The sequence below is a fragment of the Chlorocebus sabaeus genome, chromosome 15 (assembly GCF_047675955.1).
Source record: "Chlorocebus sabaeus isolate Y175 chromosome 15, mChlSab1.0.hap1, whole genome shotgun sequence".
NCBI lineage: Eukaryota > Metazoa > Chordata > Mammalia > Primates > Cercopithecidae > Chlorocebus > Chlorocebus sabaeus.
The window spans coordinates 62,697,144-62,717,794 of NC_132918.1; the positions used below are offsets into that span (position 1 = coordinate 62,697,144).

At 37.2% G+C, this 20,651-nt stretch overlaps 1 protein-coding gene across 12 annotated transcripts in view; it reads right to left on the reverse strand.

The window, feature by feature from the left end:
• The window catches only part of TBC1D5 (TBC1 domain family member 5), a 567,416-nt gene that overhangs the window by 82,821 nt on the left and 463,944 nt on the right, over positions 1 to 20,651 (reverse strand). For all 12 annotated transcript variants that reach the window (XM_073023627.1, XM_073023630.1, XM_073023626.1 and 9 more), the window contains one exon: positions 3,280 to 3,542. In XM_073023627.1, the coding sequence (XP_072879728.1) occupies positions 3,280 to 3,542 (263 nt within the window). The remainder of the gene's footprint in view (positions 1 to 3,279; positions 3,543 to 20,651) is intronic.

The window sequence follows — 20,651 nt, forward strand, 5'->3', positions numbered from 1 at the left end:
ACACATTTAGTCTCCTATAATTGAAATAAAATCTATAAATAGGAACATACCACAAACAAGTGATAAATAGCTTTTAGTGGAAATGGGCCCCAGATTTTCATAATATGTGAACTCTAAATTCACTGATAAATGGTGTGTCTACTTTCTGTATATTTGAAGGAGATTTTCAATTCTGTGCCTGCTACCTGTTTTACTCTGCTGCTTCTAGATCACTTATTAATGTATATTTAGAGACTGACCACTCATTTTAACATTAAATATCACCAAAAAAATTATAGGGAACATCTGAGCTGCTCCTTCACTATCCTACCCCAACACATAGATAAACTACACAATGTACTTCAAGCAACACATGTGAGTTTGGATTACAAACACAACTGTCCCCCTATAAAAGCATATAAGCACAAGTAATTGAAAGTTAACTGATGATGAAAACCATAAAGTTTCATCTTTATAAACAACCATTTTTCAACATAACTTTCAAATTTTCCAGCAGAGTACACTAAAAAGACTATTACATTATCTTTCCTCAAAGGCATTAAGTAGATGACTCTGTTCTGAGATAGAAATCACTTCACAACACAAGCCTCCTGAGAGGCTAAATATTGTGTTCACTGATCTATGGGACCAGGTGATATGCTTGCAGCTTTGTCAGTGTGACAGCACAGCAGGATACATGAGGGAAGTACCAGCATAAAGAACCAATGTTGGAGAAGTATTCTTCACTGTAGAGTTCATCAATACATGCTCTACCAAAACAACCATAGATTTTTAGAGGTGGGAGACTCTCCAGGGATTAGCCCAGATCTCTTATTTCAGGGTGAGGAAACAAGAGGGTCAGGGAGCTTCAGGGTGTTGCTTAGGGCTCATCAATGGATGAATAGAGAAGAGCAGCAAACTACACTATCTTCTACTTCTATAAACTGTTCTCTTTGCCTTTTGTTTTATCCAAACCTTTGTGCAGGAAGAGGCATTAGCAGGAACATTTGTAATTAATCTGAAGGTAAACAAGTTTTTGTTTTTGGTAGACTGACATGAGAAGAACAAACCACAAGTACAAATATAGAAGGGCTGCCAAACAAGGCTACTTCCTTTCAGCACAGGGATCAGTTAAAATGCCCTAGTGATAATCATGTTCCAAATACTTTGCTTAAGTGCTCTGTTGTCTCCTTATAACTGGGGACTTGGTTTTCATCAATTGTTCCATCTCCATGCACTTCCTTTCTCACTTACTGTGATATTAATACTTGACATTTCCTTGGAGACACAACTTTATATTTCTAGTCATTTGGCTTAGTTCCTTAGAAAATTTAAGCTACAACATTAAGAGATTCTCTGACTCATTTGCCTGCCATCAGTTAGAATTACAACTGACTATGGCTTGTTATCAAAGCAATATTGAAATCGTATTTGTTTAGAACAATAAAACAGTACAATTAAGAAATATGTAAAATAACATTCATTTCCATTCTGGAAATGGGCATATCTCCTGGCATTAAAATACATTTACAACATGCTAATGATTTGGTCTCTTTTTTAAAAAAAATCATGTGTGACAGCTCTACGTTAAAAAGAAAATAATGTAATTTTCAATGAGATATTCTTTTTTTTTTTTGAGACACAGTCTGGCTCTGTTGCCAGGCTGGAGGGCAGCGGCGCAATCTTGGCTCACTGCAACTTCCGCCTCTCAGGTTCAAACGATTCTCCTGCCTGAGCCTCCTGAGTAGCTGGCACTACAGGTGTGCGCCACCATGCCCAGCTAATTTTTGTATTTTTAGTAGACATGGAGTTTTACCATGTTGGTAAGGATGGTTTCTATCTCTTGACCTTGTGATCTACTTCGGCCTCCCAAAGTGCTGGGATTACTTGTGTGAACCACCACGTCCGAGATATTCTTATGCATCGTAAATTGAAAATTCTCATAAAAATTTAAATACTAATTATATAAAATCTAGCATTTTACATAGGCAAATAAAAACTGAATAGAAGGATAACATGATGTAACCAATAGAGGAATACAGACACACACGTGTGTGTGCATGAGTCTGCACACTCATTGAATAATACTCAACATTTATATCATTGGGGAAGAAAGTCCATTTAACATAAGTTTACCAATTTAAATGGCATTATGTAAAATTAGAAACTAACTTTGAATGTAATCTCCTTAAACAGAGTATATGGAACACAGTTTTAAAATCTTACTGACAATATTACTCATGTTATTGTCAACACTAATTATTGAGCACTGATATAACAGAGGGATCCCTTTAAGACAAGAATGATACTTGGGTCAGGATGTTTGCTCTAACACTAAGTGGTCCTAGACTGCTTGTGAGGTCTTAGGATTGCTTTTTAAGTATTTTTTGCCATCAAGTTACAACTTCTTGCTTCTAGAGTACAGTTAGCAGAGTCCTACTACTAAGAATAAATGTAGCTGTTTCCAATTTCTTATGAAAAGGGGGACCTAATACGTTATGACTCTTTAAAAATAGGTGAAAAATAAGAGTGCAAAGGATCAGAGTAAAAACCTGAAGAGCTCTCTTATGAATACAAAACATGAGGGAGGTGAAGCTCCGGAAAGGCCCTGAAACAGAAATGAGCTTACCTGAGTCCCAGCAGAAAATGTGCTACCAACAGCAGTGCCCTCGCTCATCCAGTGGGAGATAAGGATTGGATGATCTCCCAGGTTTCCTCTGCTCTAATGTTCTGTGGTTCTAACTTTTAGTTTATGGACTCATACACTTATTTTGGCTGCTTGAAGTTTTGTTTAGTTTCTTTCTCCCCACTGCTTAAGATTCCAGTTTGTATTCCTTAGAAGTGAAGCAGCTGGGTGAGAGACTGCAAGCCTAGTGGCCCACTTCCTCAAAACAACTGCAACACACCAATGAATGCTGTAACTAGTGAAGCCCCATGGCACTGGAACTTCTCATTTTGGATTCTCTTCTAGTGAGAAGCATTACTATACAAAGTTAGCAGAGAACACAGTCAACTGGTCTCAGTTTCTGTGTTGTGTTAATTCATGCCATCATACTACATGGGCACCTACAGGACAAAGTTGCAAGTATACTAGGATATAAATGTTAAAAAAAAATTACCTCATAAAATATTCTTAAGACTAACTCTAACATTCCAACTTTAAAAGAATCAAATATAACATTAAAAAAGTAAGTTTTACATTACTTTCTATTCTAGGAGGTTGGTTCTTCACAGGCAGGTGAAGAAATCCCAGGCTACATAGTGAATGTTTTCTTTGGATTTACTAGTAATTTTTCCTACCTTTGTTCAATTGTACAGGCATGCTTTCTGATTTCATCAGCCTCTGCTGCTGCTGCTGCTGTTGCTGTTGCAAGTGATGCCTTGGGGCCTCCGCTGAGGTCCTGGTAGGAATCACAACGGAGGAGGAGCTACTGCTGTTGCCTCCAGGTACAGGGCCACCTGCACTGCCTGGAGCCATTGCTGGGGAAATCAACTTTCTTCCAAAATTAATCAGGCTATTAGACACCTTATTTATATTCAGGGGAGCACCTTTGGCATTGGCCCTGTTAAAAAAAGAAATGGAGAGGCATTATTTACACTTAGAGGATGATTCTATTTCACATAATTAATTGGTATAAAAGCACACCTTGTCTGCTTTGAAAAAAGTCATTTACTAGACCAGCTATATAAAGTGAGAAGTGAAAATTTAAAGTTACTACAGAATAATAAAATAATGAGATTCTTAAAAACATAGCTTATGGAAAACAGTCTTATTTACTTTTCATTCATTCATTCAACAAATAGAGCCAACACTGCTGGGTTATGAGAATATAATTGCCCAAAATAGACACTGTTCCCTTCCTGGAGCTTCTAGTCTAGTACAGAAGAATATATTAATCAAATAATCACATAAATAAATATATGCTTAAAACCTGTGATTGGACTATAACGGAGAGGCTAGGCAAGTCCTGGGGTCCTCCCAGAAGGGGGCATCTATGAAACGAAGCTAAGAGTAGGTTTCTCACCAGCCCTGGCACATGGGTACTAGGCCAAATTTAATATGATTTTGAAAATAAATGTCTGATAGTCATGAAGTAATTCCTAAAAGTTATGTCAAGTGCCCAGTTCTCTGCAATTGCAATCTATCCTTATTCTCTGCCCCAGCGCTCCATATCCTCCTTCTCCACTTACCTGGTTTATTTTCCTCGATAGTACTTTTCATCATCTGACATACTATATATTTCATGTGTTTATTTGGTTATCATTTGTTTACCTCTTCCAATCCCCATTCAAATACAAGTTTCATGAGGGCAAGAATTTTTGTCTCTTTTGTTAACTATTATATTGCCATTGTCTGGTACATCATAGGTACTTTATCAATAATATTTGTTAAATGGTAGCAGCATCTACCCATAGTCCATCTTTTCACCTGCCACAGTGGAAGATCAGACTCTCCATTTGTGCTTTGAATCCCATCTCCTCTGACCTTCAGAGTGTTATTCCTGCATCCTCCTCTCCTGCATCATCATTTTCTCCTTCTTTACTGTATCATTTCCATTAGCATACAACCGTGGTGAGTATATGTATACGTATGCTAAATTCTCTACTGAACCCTTGTTCCCTTCAAGTTACCATCCCATTTCTTTCTTTACTTATAACATATTTTTTCAAGGTATATTAAGGAAGCTTCTGCTTCCTCAGTCTTCGGTCCACTAAGCTCCAGCTGTGCCACTGCCCTAAAGCCATTCCTCAAGTCACCAATGACTTCACATTGCAGATCCAAAGGTCTATTCTTATTTGACTCTAGCTCTCAGCAGCTATCAACTCCCTTAACCACTACTCTCTCTCTCAAATTTTGTCTCGTGGCCAGCGCCTGTATTATAACTATGCCTGGCAAATAGAGAGCACCAAGTTAACATTTGTTAGATGAACAATTCCCAAATGACTCAGAATCCGGCAGTATCTCAGGGCTATTATCTTGAAGACCAGTTATGATTATAGATGATTTTAGTTGTAAAGGGGAGTCCAGCTCCATGACAATATTGAAGTTTGTGTTTTTACTGCCCAAATCATTAATATAAATGAAATAGCTCACATTTTGCTTTTTTCATAAAAATGGAAAATTGAAAATCAACTTTAACAGATCTACTTATTTGATTTTAATTAACTTGATTTTTATTATAATTTCTTTCTTCCAGATCTAGCTGTCAGCACTTACATGGCAATTCTACTTTTAATATGACAGCTATATCCTTGCACTACTAGATGTTGCTGTGAAACAGAACAGATCCATAGTTCTATAATAAAAAGGAAAGAACACTAGACTTCTTCCTTCCATAAAGTTTTCTCTAATGTTACTAGCTAATGTTATGGGCTAGGTATTAGAGACTTACATTACTTTGGAGGTAGGACAAATCAAATTTAAAATATGAAATTCAGCTTTATAAAAGAAAGATCTATTCATTATAACTCAATGAAGTGTGAAAAAAAATTCAAATGGTTCCTTTGGCATCAAGTTTCATCTTTAAGGAATTGAGCTATTTAAATGTCCTTCCAAAAATTATTTAAAATAATGTTTCCTAATGGAGATAAGGATATAAAGTGATTATACACCACTTACTTTCATTTTTTAGATGCTTCCTAGTGAAGTAGAGCATTCTTAATTTACATTTACTATAGGTTGGCAACAGAGAAGGCACTCAATGTATGTTTATTGAAAAAAAAGAATGAATGAAATGAAAAAAACTCATGAATTCTAGATTCACTAGGCATTCACCTCTGGCATTATATTCCACTCAGCAGCCTGCATACATTCCCATTTCCTGTGAGTGACAGTATAAAGAAAAGCTACCACGGTACTGAAGTTCTGCTGCATTTTAGTTTTGCTTGTTTGCAAGTCAGGATTCATAATTCCCAGATATGAAGAAGTTATAATGTTGTTACCCTTTTTTATACACAAAAATGTACTAGTCAGAATTCCCATATTGCCAGTTGTAAAATTTATATGTTGATAAAAGTACTAAGAAAGTGCCAGAGCATTATCAAGGGAATATGGTTAATGCATCTTCATTACTACTAATAACCATGAAAAACATATAGATCAAGTTTATGTGGAGCAATTTTTCATGTGAATAGCTCTTAAAAGGGGATGAGCACTGTTTTCTTTTTTTGAACATTTTTGTTTTGTTTGGTTTTTAACAATGTTCTCCCTCATTCAGTACCCACAGCTTCTAGAAGAATGTTTTTTTTTTCAAAACAACAATTGAAGGTGATTATGTGTCTTCCGGATATAAGCAATTGTAAGTCATACAGAGAAAGCAATCTGTCCAGAGCTTGTCTGTTTTTCTAGGCATAACAGTTTTTATACCAAAGTTATCTAATTTAGAACTGAAATATGAGCAGCAGAATTCTTCATGTGAAATATTAAACAACTTCCAACAATTATTAATGGCTGTGATGTGTATGACTAAGTCATGTGTGCTAAATTAATGAAAATTAATGTAGTTGTCAGAGATCTGATGGACAGTGGGGATTAGATTAAATTAGATTAAAGATGGAGTGCAATGTGTTAATAGTGTTGAATAATAAACAGCAAGAAGAATTTGGAGTTAACAAGACATTGAATATCAAATCTAATGAGTAACCAATTTTGTGTAATTGAAGTCTTTCATTACTATTGTCTATTGTTATTAAAAATAGTACTGTTTAGGTGAGATTATTTTAAAATAATGCCAGGAACTTACTTTTGGCACAATCTCATTTAACAAGTTCAGTCAGTACCAATAGGTGAACTTTCTGAAGATCCAAGAATCTCCTCGAAATACCTGTACCAGCACCCTATTCTGACCTGAATTCATTGTTGAGCTTATCTTCAGTTTTTAAACACTGGTTTCTCTTCTAGTGAGAAGCATTACTATACAAAGTTAGCAGAGAACACAGTCAACTGATCTCAATTTCTGTGTTGTGTTAATTCATGCCATCATACTGCATGGGCATCTATAGGACAAAGTTGCAAGTATACTAGGATATAAATGTTAAAAAAACAAAACTACAAATTACTTCATAAAACGTTCTTAAGACCAACACAGTATCTGATATTCCAACTTTAAAATAATCAAATAAAACATATTTAAAAAGTAAGTTTTGCATTAATTTCTATTTTTGGTTCCTCACAAGCAGGTGAAAAAATCCCACGCTACACTGTGAATGAAAACAGGTGATTTTAGCTATCTCTTCCCAGACGTTTATTGCCTACTTGATGTCTTGCAGCCTGGCTTTCTGACCCGCACTCTACTGAAAGAGCTTCTAGGGCCTTCAATGCCTTCGTAGTTGCCAGTCATGGCCTGTTTTTATTACATTTCTATAAACTTTCTGAAGCTTTTAAAAAACCATTATCACATTATCACCTCTATAAAAATTCTCCACAACCTTTTCCCTCCTGGATCTAAGTATTTACAACATTCTAGTTTATCTCCTTTCTTCCTCTATATTTATTTTTTAGATTTGATAATATCTAATATTTGTTTATTTCACTTTTTCTGCAATAAAATCTTATTAGATGCTTAGCTAAACTTTTGTGAAAGAATCACTTCAATTTATTTCGAATTATTTTTCTCTATTTTCTAATTTATATTTTTGTTATTTCTTTTCCTTGTGTTTTCCAAGGTTGAATACTTCCGTTCATTCATTCAATTATTCATCCTTTATTCTCCCTCTCTTCCAATAAAAGCATTTAAAGTTACACATACGCTTGGTTTTAACAATAGGATGAAAGTTTTCTCTCATTTTCTGAATAGCCTTGTTGGCTCATTTGTTATTTAGGTACAATTAAAAATTTCAGATGGCTGAGTTTGTTTGCGTTTAAATATATTACTTATTTTGATTTATTGAATAAAACAGAAATACTGGAGGAATGGAAGTGGGAAAATGTTTTGATTTTTCAAAAGGACTATGGAAAGCACAAACTAGAAAATAAACTGATGTATATAAATAATTTTACTAATTACTTAGAAATGAATATCTTTTATTACAAGTAGACAGTATGGTTCACTAAAAAGTCATTCCAAGGCAACTTTACTTCTTCATCTGACAGTGTGAAAGGTCTGTTAGATTTTAAGATATGTCAGTACCTGTGGAAATAATGGAGAATAATGCATGTTCAGATATAGTGGGACAATTGTACCCCAAGCATATTGTTCAATATTCTAGCACCCACCAAGTATTACTGGTGATGATATGTGTCTTAGTCTTGGTTCACAGACTTGCTACCAATCCATCTTTTAGGACGGTCATAATTTTCTGTTAATGAGTTGTGTAACCATGAGAAAGTTATTTATCCCGTCTGGACCCAAGTTTCCTTATCCTAAAATAAGGGAGCTGAATTTTATGGTATTTTAGGTTCTTTTTAGATTGAAAATTCTACAATTTGTGAATAGAAGAATGAAAATATGTGCTTATCAAATTTCAGACCAAAGGCTAAAGAGACACCCGATATATCAAATAAAAGAATCAAATTTTTAAATGTTTTCAACATAAAGTAAATGATAAATGTTTGAGGTGACAGATATGCTAATTATTCTGATTTGATCATCACATATTGTATCCATGTATGATATCGAACACTCTACCTCCAAAATGTGTACAATTATTGTGTATAAATTAAAAACAGTAGTAAGAGCAAAAAGAAAAAAAGACTAAAAAATTTGCAATTTAAAATAATCTCAACAGGCTAGCATGAAAGATTAAACCTAAAATTTAACAAAGATAAATAAAAGCTCATGCAACTATTTTAAAACTTTTTATAATTGCACATTACAGACAGAACAAGAAGGCATGGATAACATGAGTTTAAATTTTTTAAAAATTCAAAACTCCCAAACATTAATGTTTTGATTGGGTTTGGTTTGGCTGACAAGACTAATATGAGTTCACAGTGATGATACTGAAGAAAACTATGATCCTTGGACTGCATTAATACTAGATGAGTCGTCACACTGCAGAAGATACTGTATAACTTTGGCAATCAGCTTTGGTAATGAATTAATTTCTGAAAGAACTGAGTTGTGTTTATAAATGGAGTGGAACAGTAGAGAAGCTGAAAACTATGCTGGAAGAGGAATGACTGCAAAACCTGAGGAGTAAGTCTTACATACAATACAGTGAGGGATGCCATGAGGGAAAGCAGCCCATTTTTGGTGTGGCTTAGAAATGAGATGAGTTACAAAAGTTAAAAAAGTGAGTTACAAAAGCTATGACACAGGAACTCTTATCTAGTGATAAAACAGGCTTCATTTACAAAAGTAAGGGCTCTAATCCTAGAACTGTAGAAGTAGAGATTGAAAAATAATTTTTTTTTTTTTTTTTTTTGAGACAGTCTCGCTCTGTCGCCCAGGCTGGAGTGCAGGGGCGCCTCTCGGCTCACCGCAAGTTCCGCCACCTGGGCTCAGCCATTCTCCTGCCTCAGCCTCCCGAGTAGATGGGACTACAGGCGCCCGCCCCACGCCAGGCTAATTTTTTTGTATTTTTTTAGTAGAAACGGGGTTTCACCGTGTTAGCCAGGATGGTCCCCATCTCCTGATCTCATGATCTGCCCGCCTCGGCCTCCCAGAAAAATAATCTTTAGATACACAGCCCAGTCCTAGTCCTAGTCCTGGCATGCCTGAGAGACAGTATTAAAGGAAAGCCCCTTTCCAACTCTAAGAGTTTATGATCTGCAGTGCCAAATGGCATCTATTGTCACATTTATCACATCACTCAGATAAAAGGACCAAATAACAGGCTTGTATACTAGTATAGGACCTTGAGAAATGTCAGTCAAACCCCATCTCCAAATGAAAGTGCCTATGTGCCCTGTGTCCTTAGATTCACCTTCGGTTTCCATTCCATTCCTTCTGCCCTTCTTTCCTCCTCTTTATCTTCCTTCCAAGAACTTTCTTTTCTATTCTCTTCCCTTCTTTCTTTCGTAGTCTTATTTTCTTTCTATCATTTTCTCAAATTGTTCTACCTATACTTTTTTCTACCATAAAAACATTTAATGTAGTGGGATACTTGGAAAAAGTAAATTGATGCCACTAAACATATATCTATGTATCTCTGGTTTGGAGAAAGAAACAATATTCTCTTTGCACCCCTGTATACTCCTAACTCTGTCATTATTGATCTGCTGAGTGGATTATGGTTTATATGTATTTATTCCATGCTTATAGATATCAATCTATTTGGAAACTTAAAACATGCATCAGAGTTGCAACATAATACTTTCAAGATGATTCTAACATCTAAGGCAATAATCAGGATATACTTCTATTTAAAAATCCTGTAAGTTAGAGGCCAGGTGTGGTGGCTCACACCTGTAATCCCAGTACTTTGGAAGGCCAACGAAGGATAACTGCTTAAGCCCAGAAGTTCAAGACCAGCCTGGGCGATATAGTGAGACTCTGTCTCTACGGGGGGGTGGGGGGGGTGGGGGCGGAAAGCCAGCCATGGTGGTGTACACCTGTAGTCCCAGCTACTTGAGGGGCTAAGGTGGGAGGACTGCTTAAGCCTGGGAGGTCGAGGCTGTAGTGAGCTGTGATCACACCAGTGCACTCCAGTCTGAGCAACAGAGCAAGATCTGGTCTCAAAAAATCTGTAAGCTGAAAGTTTTGAATTCTGTAATAGGAATGTTTCTAAAGTTCTTAATTCTTTAACTTTGAAGTTGAATGTTTCAAATTTACTTCAATGAAAGACTTCTATATCTAATTTTAATTTGCTTGCCATTCTGTAAGGTTTGTTATTTTAGAAAGTAAACTCACTCCTCATCTCAAGGAACTCTAGATTCTTAAAGATCTTTATTAAAACTAAATGATGAAGGTTAGCTTGTCAGTACTTACTCCTTAAGAGTTTAATCTGAAGGGAAACATGTTTCTTTCTATCATATTTTCAAATTGTTCTACCTATACTTTTTTCTACCATAAAAACATTTAATGTAGTGGGAAGAGATTCTGCGATTTCTATTTTGAGAGTGGTAGTTTTGAACTAATTTATTTTCTTACCTGTACCTGAGGGATACGAAATCATTCCCATAAATAACCATGGTTCACACTAGCAGAATCTCTAGAGCATTAGGAATTTTCTGGCCTAGGCCAGAAATACATGAGAAGGGAAGAGAATATAATCCTGAAATGTTCACACGTTGGGAAGTTTTTGCCCTCTTCACCTCTCTTTTCCCACTTTGAGAATCACTATATGTCTTCATAATTTAAAAAAATGCAGCTGCAGTAAACATATACCAAGAATTAACTGTTATGGTTTGAAGGTAGGGGTACAGAAACCAATAAAATATAAAGAAACATTTGAGTCTGCAAAATGAAACAGTTACATTTTAAAATGCAGGCATAGAAAGGAACAGATTAGATGTAAAAAAACAGAGGAATACATTTTTTCTTAATTTAAAAAAACTATAAAACACTGCTAAGAAGTTAAAGACAACTAACTAAAGGATGAGATAGCCCGTGTTCATGGATTAGATAATTCAATAATGTTTAAGTATCAGTTCTTTCTAAATTGTTATACATATTAAATGTAACTCCAATCAAAATCCCAACAATTTTTATAGAAATTGGAAAGTTGATTGTAAAATTTATATGAAAATGCAAAGGAACTAGAATAGCGAAAATAATAAAAAAGAACAAAGTTGGAGGACTCAGCCCACTTAAAATCAAGACTTGGTATAAAGTTATATAATTAAGCCAGTATGTTACTAGAGAAAAAACAGAGTGCAGAAATGGATCACACATATATGGCCAGTTGATTTTCAACCAAGGATCCTATTTAATTCAGTGGAGAAAGGAAAGACTTTTTAACAAATGATGCTAAACAGCTGGATATCTATCTTTAAAAAGATGAACCTCAACCTTTACCTCATTCTACACCCAAAAATTAATCTGAGGTGGATCATAAATTTAAATTCAAATGGTAGAACCATACAACTTTTAGATGAAAACAAGAGAATATCTTTGACTGTACCGTAAAGGGTTAACTCAGCATACCTGTGCTACCCAAAGCCTGTAACTTTCAAAGGACTGGCCCTTGACTGATTCCTGGGAGATAACCTATAAGCCTTTGGAATATCCTGCCTGATAAGAGCGTCTTTGTATATCTCGGTCTTGGGTCACACCAAATTGTTTACACTAACAATGGGATTTATGGTAAACACCCATTTTTGTTCATCTGGGTCCTGGGTCACATTGTATCAGTCTGACCTCTCCATGCCTACATGACTGACTCCCAGTAAAAAATCCTGAGGGACACCAAGGCTTAGGTGAGCAGCCCTACCTGGCAACACTTTGCATGTGTTTTCATACATCTTGCTGGGAGAATTAAGCACTCCACTGGGAGAGGACAATTGAAAGTTTGTACAGGCATACCTCAGAGTTATTATGAGTTCTGTTCTAGACCACTGTAATAAAGCAAGTATCACAATAGTGAATTACACAAATTTTCTAGTTTCCCAATAAATATAAAAGTTCTGTTTACATTATACAGCAGTCTATTCAGTGTGCAACAGCATTATGTCTAAAAAAAAAAAAGTAAACATCCTAATTAAAAAATACTTTGTTGCCAAAAGATGCCAATGATCAGCTGAGCCTTTAGTGAGTCTTAAGCTTTTTGCTGGTGGAGGGTCTTGTCTCATGATGGCTTGTAAATAATCAGGGTGATAGTTCCTGAATGTTGGGGTGGCGGTGGCAATTTCTTAAAATACGACAGCAATGAAGTTGGCTACACTGATTGACTTCCTTTAAAGAGAGATTTCTCAATAGCATGTGATGCTATTTGATAGCATTTTACCCACAGTAGAACTTCTTTAAAATTGGAGTCAATCCTTTCAAACCCTACTGCTGGTTTATCAACCAAGCTTATGTAATATTTTAAATGCTTTGCTGTCATTTCAACAATGTTCATAGCATATTTACCAGGAGTAGACTCCGTCTTAAGAAACCACTTTACTCATCTGTAAGAACTCTCCTCATCCATTACAGTTTTATCATGAGACTGCAGCAATTTGGCCACAACTTTATGCTCCACTTCTAATTCTAGTTCCTTTGCTATTTTCACCCTATGCAGTTACTTCCTCCACTGATGTCTTTTTTCTTTTTTTTTTTTGACAGAGTCTCACTCTGTTGCCCAGGCTGGAGTGTGGTGGTGCAATCTCTGCTCACTGCAACTTCCGCCCTCCGGTTTCAAGCGATTCTCCCACCTCAGCCTTGCGAGCAGCTGGGACTACAGGCGCCCGCCACCACACTTACCTAATTTTTGTATTTTGGGTAGAGATGGGGTTTCACACGCCCCTTGGCCATGCTGGTCTCGAACTCCTGACCTCAGGTGATCCGCTCGCCTCCACCTCCCCAAGTGCTGGGATTTACAGGCGTGAGCCACCAGGCCCAGCCTGATGTCTTGAATCCCTCCAAGATGAGGGTTGAAATCAACTTCTTCTAAAATCAACTTCTTTCAAACTCTTGCTAATGTTGATATTTTGACATCCTCTCATGAATCATGAATGTTCTTAATGGCATCCAGAATGGTAAATCCTTTCCAGATGGTTTTCAATTTGCTTTGCCCAGAACCATCAGAGGGATCACTATCTATGGCAGCTATAGCCTTATTAAATGTATTTCTTAAATAATAAGGCTTGTGAGTCAAAATTACTCCTTGATCTGTGAGCTGCAGAACAGATACGGTATCAGCAGGCATGGAAATAACATTAATCTCCTTGATTAATGCTTGGGTGCAAGCTCTTGGGTGACCAGGTGCATTGTTAGTGAGAAGTAGTATTTTGAAAGGAATATTTTTTTCTGAACGGTAGGTCTCAACAGTGACATAGAGAGACAGCTTGCCCTTTGAAATTTTGAAGCCAGGCACTGATCCTCCTCTCTGGCTATGGAAGTCCTTTGTAGAATCTTCCAGCAGAAGGCTGTTTCATCTACACTGAAAATCTGGTGTTCAATGTAGCCAGCCCCGTTTATCAATTATCATAGCTACATCTTCTGGATAACTTGCTGCAGTTCCTGTATCAGTACTTGCTGCTTCACCTTGCACTTTAATGTTACGGAGACAACTTCTTTCCTTAAATCTCCTTAATCAATCTCTGCTAGCTTCCAACTTTTCTTCTGCAGCTTCCTCACCCCTCTCTGCCTTTACAGAATTGAAAAGTTAGGGCCTTGCTCTAGATTAGGCTTTGGCATAAGGGAATGTTGTGACTCATCTGATTGTCTATCCAGACCACTCAAACTTTCTTCATATCAGCAGTAAGACTATTTATTTTCTTATCATTCATGTGTCCACTGGAGTAGCACTTTTAATTTCCTTAAAAAACTTTTCCTTTGCTTTCATGATTTGGTTGTTTGGTACAAGAGACCTAACTTTTGACTCATTTCGGCTTCTGACATGCCTTCCTAACTAAGCTTCAACATTTCCAATTTTTGATATAAAGTGAGAGATGTGTAACTCTTCCTTTCACTTGAACACTTAGAAGCAATTATAGGGTTATTAATTGGTTTGAATGTGTTTTCCCTTCAAATCTCATGTTGAAATGTGGCCTCCAGTGTTGACAGTAGGGCCTAGTGAGAGGTATCTGGATCATTGGGGTGTATCCCTTATGAATGGCTTGGTGCCATCCCCTTGGTGATAAGTGAGCTCTTGTTCTGAGTTCACATGAGATCTGGTTGTTCAAAAATGTGTAGGACCTGCCCCTTCTTCTCTTGCTGGACATGTCTGCCTGCTCCCACTTCGATCAAGAGTAAAACTCCCTGAGTCCTCCCTAGAAGCCCAGCAGATGCTGGCACCAGGCTTGTACAGCCTGAAGAACTGTGAGCCAATTAAACATCTTTTCTTTATAAATTACCCAGCCTCAGGTATTTATAGCAACACAAAAATGGCCTAATACAGCCTAATTTCAATATTACCAAGTCTGAAGGAATAGGGAGGCCCAAGGAAAGGGAGAAAGATGAGGAAAGAGCCAGTTGGTGGAGCAGTCAGAACACACACATATTTATTGGTTAAATTTGCTGTCTTATATGGGTACAGTTCACGGTGCCCCAAAACGATGACAAGATTAACATCAAAGGTCACTAATTACGGATCATCATAACAGGTCTAATAATAAACATGTATGAAATAGTGCTCGAATTACCAAAATATGACAAAGTGAGCACATGCTATTGAAAAAACAGTGCTGATGGACTTGCTCAGTGCAGGGTTGCTACAAACCTTCAATATGTAAAAAATGCAATAAAATGAAGTGTGCTTGTAATAATACCCAGTTACCCAGTGCAATTCAGTTAGAATTGCCCTTGACCCCTGTTTTTCTCTTACATTACATATCGAGTCCATCAGCAAATGCTAGTCAATATACTGAAACCAAATCACTTTTCTCTCTCTGCGCTGCCAATACCATGTTACTTTATCACTGCTAATCTTGCTGCTCACCTCCTAACTAGTCTCTGTTTCCTCTCCTCCTTATAGACTATTTTCCACACAGCAGTCAGATTAATTTAAGTCACATTATATCATTCCACCATTCAGAGCCCTTCGGTGAATTCCCAAAAATATTAGGATAAAACCATAAGCCTTTTCAATGGCCTGAAAGGCAAGCCCTACATGATCTAGCCTCCTACTATCTCTCCAACCTCATTTACTACCAATGTCATTTGCTACCACCCTTGCCTGTTGTTCACTGGGCTCTAGCCATACCGGCCTGCTGACTATTCCTCAAGCACAGAATCATTTTTCCACTTCAGAAGCTTTGTACTTGCATTTCCCTGTAACGGGAAACGTTCTTCCCCAAGAATCCATGTGGCACACTCACTATTCAGTCTCTGTTCAAACAGTATTTTTTCAGAGACACTCACTTTGACTACTTTATTTAAAACAATGAACTCCTTTACTCTGTCTCCTTGCTTTGTTATTGGTTTTGTGTTTTTTATAGAAATTCTCACTTCCTTTTTTTTATTTTTATTTTTTTTAGCTTATCTTTTTTATTTATTTATTTATTAGTATTATACTTTAAGTTCTAGGGTACATGTGCATAACGTGCAGATTTGTTACATATGTATACTTGTGCCATGTTGGTGTGCTGCACCCATCAACTCGTCAGCACCCATCAACTCATCATTTACATCAGGTATAACTCCCAATGCAATCCCTCCCCGCCCCATGATAGGCCCCGGTGTGTGATGTTCCCCTTCCCGAGTCCAAGTGATCTCAATGTTCAGTTCCCACCTATGAGTGAGAACATGCGGTGTTTGCTTTTCTGTTCTTGTGATAGTTTGCTAAGAATGATGGTTTCCAGCTGCATCCATGTCCCTACAAAGGACACAAACTCATCCTTTCTTATGGCTGCATAGTATTCCATGGTGTATATGTGCCACATTTTCTTAATCCAGTCTGTCACTGATGGACATTTGGGTTGATTCCAAGTCTTTGCTATTGTGAATAGTGCCGCAATAAACATACATGTGCATGTGTCTTTATAGCAGCATGATTTATAATCCTTTGGGTATATCCCCAGTAATGGGATGGCTGGGTCATATGGTACATCTAGTTCTAGATCCTTGAGGAATCGCCATACTGTTTTCCATAATGGTTGAACTAGTTTACAATCCCACCAACAGTGTAAAAGTGTTCCTATTTCTCCACATCCTCTCCAGCACCTGTTGTTTCCTGACTTTTTAACGATTGCCATTCTAACTGGTGTGAGATGGTATCTCATTGTGGTTTTGATTTGCATTTCTCTGATGGCCAGTGATGATGAACATTTTTTCATGTGTCTATTGGCTGTATGAATGTCTTCTTTGGAGAAATGTCTGTTCATATCCTTTGCCCACTTTTTGATGGGGTTGTTTGTTTTTTTCTTGTAAATTTGTTTGAGTTCTTTGTAGGTTCTGGATATTAGCCCTTTGTCTGATGAGTAGATTGCAAAAATGTTCTCCCATTCTGTAGGTTGCCTGTTCACTCTGATGGTAGTTTCTTTTGCTGTGCAGAAGCTCTTTAGTTTAATTAGATCCCATTTGTCAATTTTGGCTTTTGTTGCCATTGCTTTTGGTGTTTTAGACATGAAGTCTTTGCCCATGCCTATGTCCTGAATGGTACTACCTAGGTTTTCTTCTAGGGTTTTTATGGTATTAGGTCTAACATTTAAGTCTCTAATCCATCTTGAATTAATTTTCGTATAAGGAGTAAGGAAAGGATCCAGTTTCAGCTTTCTACTTATGGCTAGCCAATTTTCCCAGCACCATTTATTAAATAGGGAATCCTTTCCCCATTTCTTGTTTCTCTCAGGTTTGTCAAAGATCACATGGCTGTAGATGTGTGGTATTATTTCTGAGGACTCTGTTCTGTTCCATTGGTCTATATCTCTGTTTTGGTACCAGTACCATGCTGTTTTGGTTACTGTAGCCTTGTAGTATAGTTTGAAGTCAGGTAGCGTGATGCCTCCAGCTTTGTTCTTTTGACTTAGGATTGTCTTGGAGATGCGGGCTCTTTTTTGGTTCCATATGAACTTTAAAGCAGTTTTTTCCAATTCTGTGAAGAAACTCATTGGTAGCTTGATGGGGATGGCATTGAATCTATAAATAACCTTGGGCAGTATGGCCATTTTCACGATATTGATTCTTCCTATCCATGAGCATGGTATGTTCTTCCATTTGTTTGTGTCCTCTTTTATTTCACTGAGCAGTGGTTTGTAGTTCTCCTTGAAGAGGTCCTTTACATCCCTTGTTAGTTGGATTCCTAGGTATTTTATTCTCTTTGAAGCAATTGTGAATGGAAGTTCATTCATGATTTGGCTCTCTGTTTGTCTGTTACTGGTGTATAAGAATGCTTGTGATTTTTGCACATTAATTTTGTATCCTGAGACTTTGCTGAAGTTGCTTATCAGCTTAAGGAGATTTTGGGCTGAGACAATGGGGTTTTCTAAATATACAATCATGTTATCTGCAAAGAGGGACAATTTGACTTCTTCTTTTCCTAACTGAATACCCTTGATTTCTTTCTCTTGCCTGATTGCCCTAGCCAGAACTTCCAACACTATGTTGAATAGGAGTGGTGAGAGAGGGCATCCCTGTCTTGTGCCAGTTTTCAAAGGGAATTTTTCCAGTTTTTGCCTATTCAGTATGATATTGGCTGTGGGTTTGTCATGAATAGCTCTTATTATTTTGAGGTACGTTCCATCAATACTGAATTTATTGAGCGTTTTTAGCATGAAGGGCTGTTGAATTTTGTCAAAAGCCTTTTCTGCATCTATTGAGATAATCATGTGGTTCTTGTCTTTGGTTCTGTTTATATGCTGGATTATGTTTATTGATTTGCAAATGTTGAACCAGCCTTGCATCCCAGGGATGAAGCCCACTTGATCATGGTGGATAAGCTTTTTGATGTGCTGCTGAATCTGGTTTGCCAGCATTTTACTGAGGATTTTTGCATCGATGTTCATCAGAGATATTGGTCTAAAATTCTCTTTTTTTGTTGTGTCTCTGCCAGGCTTTGGTATCAGGATGATGTTGGCCTCATAAAATGAGTTAGGGAGGATTCCCTCTTTTTCTATTGATTGGAATAGTTTCAGAAGGAATGGTATCAGCTCCTCCTTGTACCTACTTCTGGTAGAATTCAGCTGTGAATCCATCTGCTCCTGGACTTTTTTTCGTTGGTAGGCTATTAATTATTGCCTCAATTTCAGAGCCTATTGGTCTATTCAGGGATTCAACTTCTTCCTGGTTTAGTCTTGGGAGAGTGTAAGTGTCCAGGAAATTATCCATTTCTTCTAGATTTTCTAGTTTATTTGCGTAGAGGTGTTTATAGTATTCTCTGATGGTAGTTTGTATTTCTGTGGGGTCGGTGGTGATATCCCCTTTATCATTTTTTATTGCGTCTATTTGATTCTTCTCTCTTTTCTTCTTTATTAGTCTTGCTAGCGGTCTGTCAATTTTGTTGATCTTTTCAAAAAGCCAACTCCTGGATTCATTGATTTTTTGGAGGGTTTTTTGTGTCTCTATCTCCTTCAGTTCTGCTCTGATCTTAGTTATTTCTTGCCTTCTGCTAGCTTTCGAATGTGTTTGCTCTTGCTTCTCTAGTTCTTTTAATTGTGATGTTAGAGTGTCAATTTTAGATCTTTCCTGCTTTCTCTTGTGGGCATTTAGTGCTATAAATTTCCCTCTACACACTGCTTTAAATGTGTCCCAGAGATTCTGGTATGTTGTATCTTTGTTCTCATTGGTTTCAAAGAACATCTTTATTTCTGCCTTCATTTCGTTATGTACTCAGTAGTCATTCAGGAGCAGGTTGTTCAGTTTCTATGTAGTTGAGTGGTTTTGATTGAGTTTCTTAGTCCTGAGTTCTAGTTTGATTGCACTGTGGTCTGAGAGACAGTTTGTTATAATTTCTGTTCTTGTACATTTGCTGAGGACTGCTTTACTTCCAATTATGTGGTCAATTTTGGAATAAGTGCGATGCGGTGCTGAGAAGAATGTATATTGTGTTGATTTGGGGTGGAGAGTTCTATAGATGTCTATTAGGTCTGCTTGCTGCAGAGATGAGTTCAATTCTTGGATATCCTTGTTAACTTTCTGTCTCGTTGATCTGTCTAATGTTGACAGTGGAGTGTTGAAGTCTCCCATTATTATTGTATGGGAGTCTAAGTCTCTTTGTAAGTCTCTAAGGACTTGCTTTATGAATCTGGGTGCTCCTGTATTGGGTGCATATATATTTAGGATAGTTAGCTCTTCCTGTTGAATTGATCCCTTTACCATTATGTAATGGCCTTCTTTGTCTCTTTTGATCTTTGATGGTTTAAAGTCTATTTTATCAGAGACTAGTATTGCAACCCCTGCTTTTTTTTGTTCTCTATTTGCTTGGTAAATCTTCCTCCATCCCTTTATTTTGAGCCTATGTATGTCTCTGCATGTGAGATGGGTCTCCTGAATACAGCAGACTGATGGGTCTTGACTCTTTATCCAGTTTGCCAGTCTGTGTCTTTTAATTGGACCATTTAGTCCATTTACATTTAAGGTTAATATTGTTATGTGTGAACTTGATCCTGCCATTATGATATTAACTGGTTATTTTGCTCGTTAGTTGATGCAGTTTCTTCCTAGCCTCGATGGTCTTTACATTTTGGCATGTTTTTGCAATGGCTGGTACCGATTGTTCCTTTCCATGTTTAGTGCTTCCTTCAAGGTCTCTTGTAAGGCAGGCCTAGTGGTGACAAAATCTCTAAGCATTTGCTTATCTGTAAAGGATTTTATTTCTCCTTCACTTATGAAACTTAGTTTGGCTGGATATGAAATTCTGGGTTTAAAATTCTTTTCTTTAAGAATGTTGAATATTGGTCCCCACTCTCTTCTGGCTTGTAGAGTTTCTGCCGAGAGATCTGCTGTTAGTCTGATGGGCTTCCCTTTGTGGGTAACCCAACCTTTCTCTCTGGCTGCCCTTAAGATTTTTTCCTTCATTTCAACTTTGGTGAATCTGGCAATTATGTGTCTTGGAGTTGCTCTTCTTGAGGAGTATCTTTGTGGCGTTCTCTGTATTTCCTGGATTTGAATGTTGGCCTGCCCTACTAGGTTGGGGAAGTTCTCCTGGATGATATCCTGAAGAGTGTTTTCCAACTTGGTTCCATTTTCCCCCTCACTTTCAGGCACCCC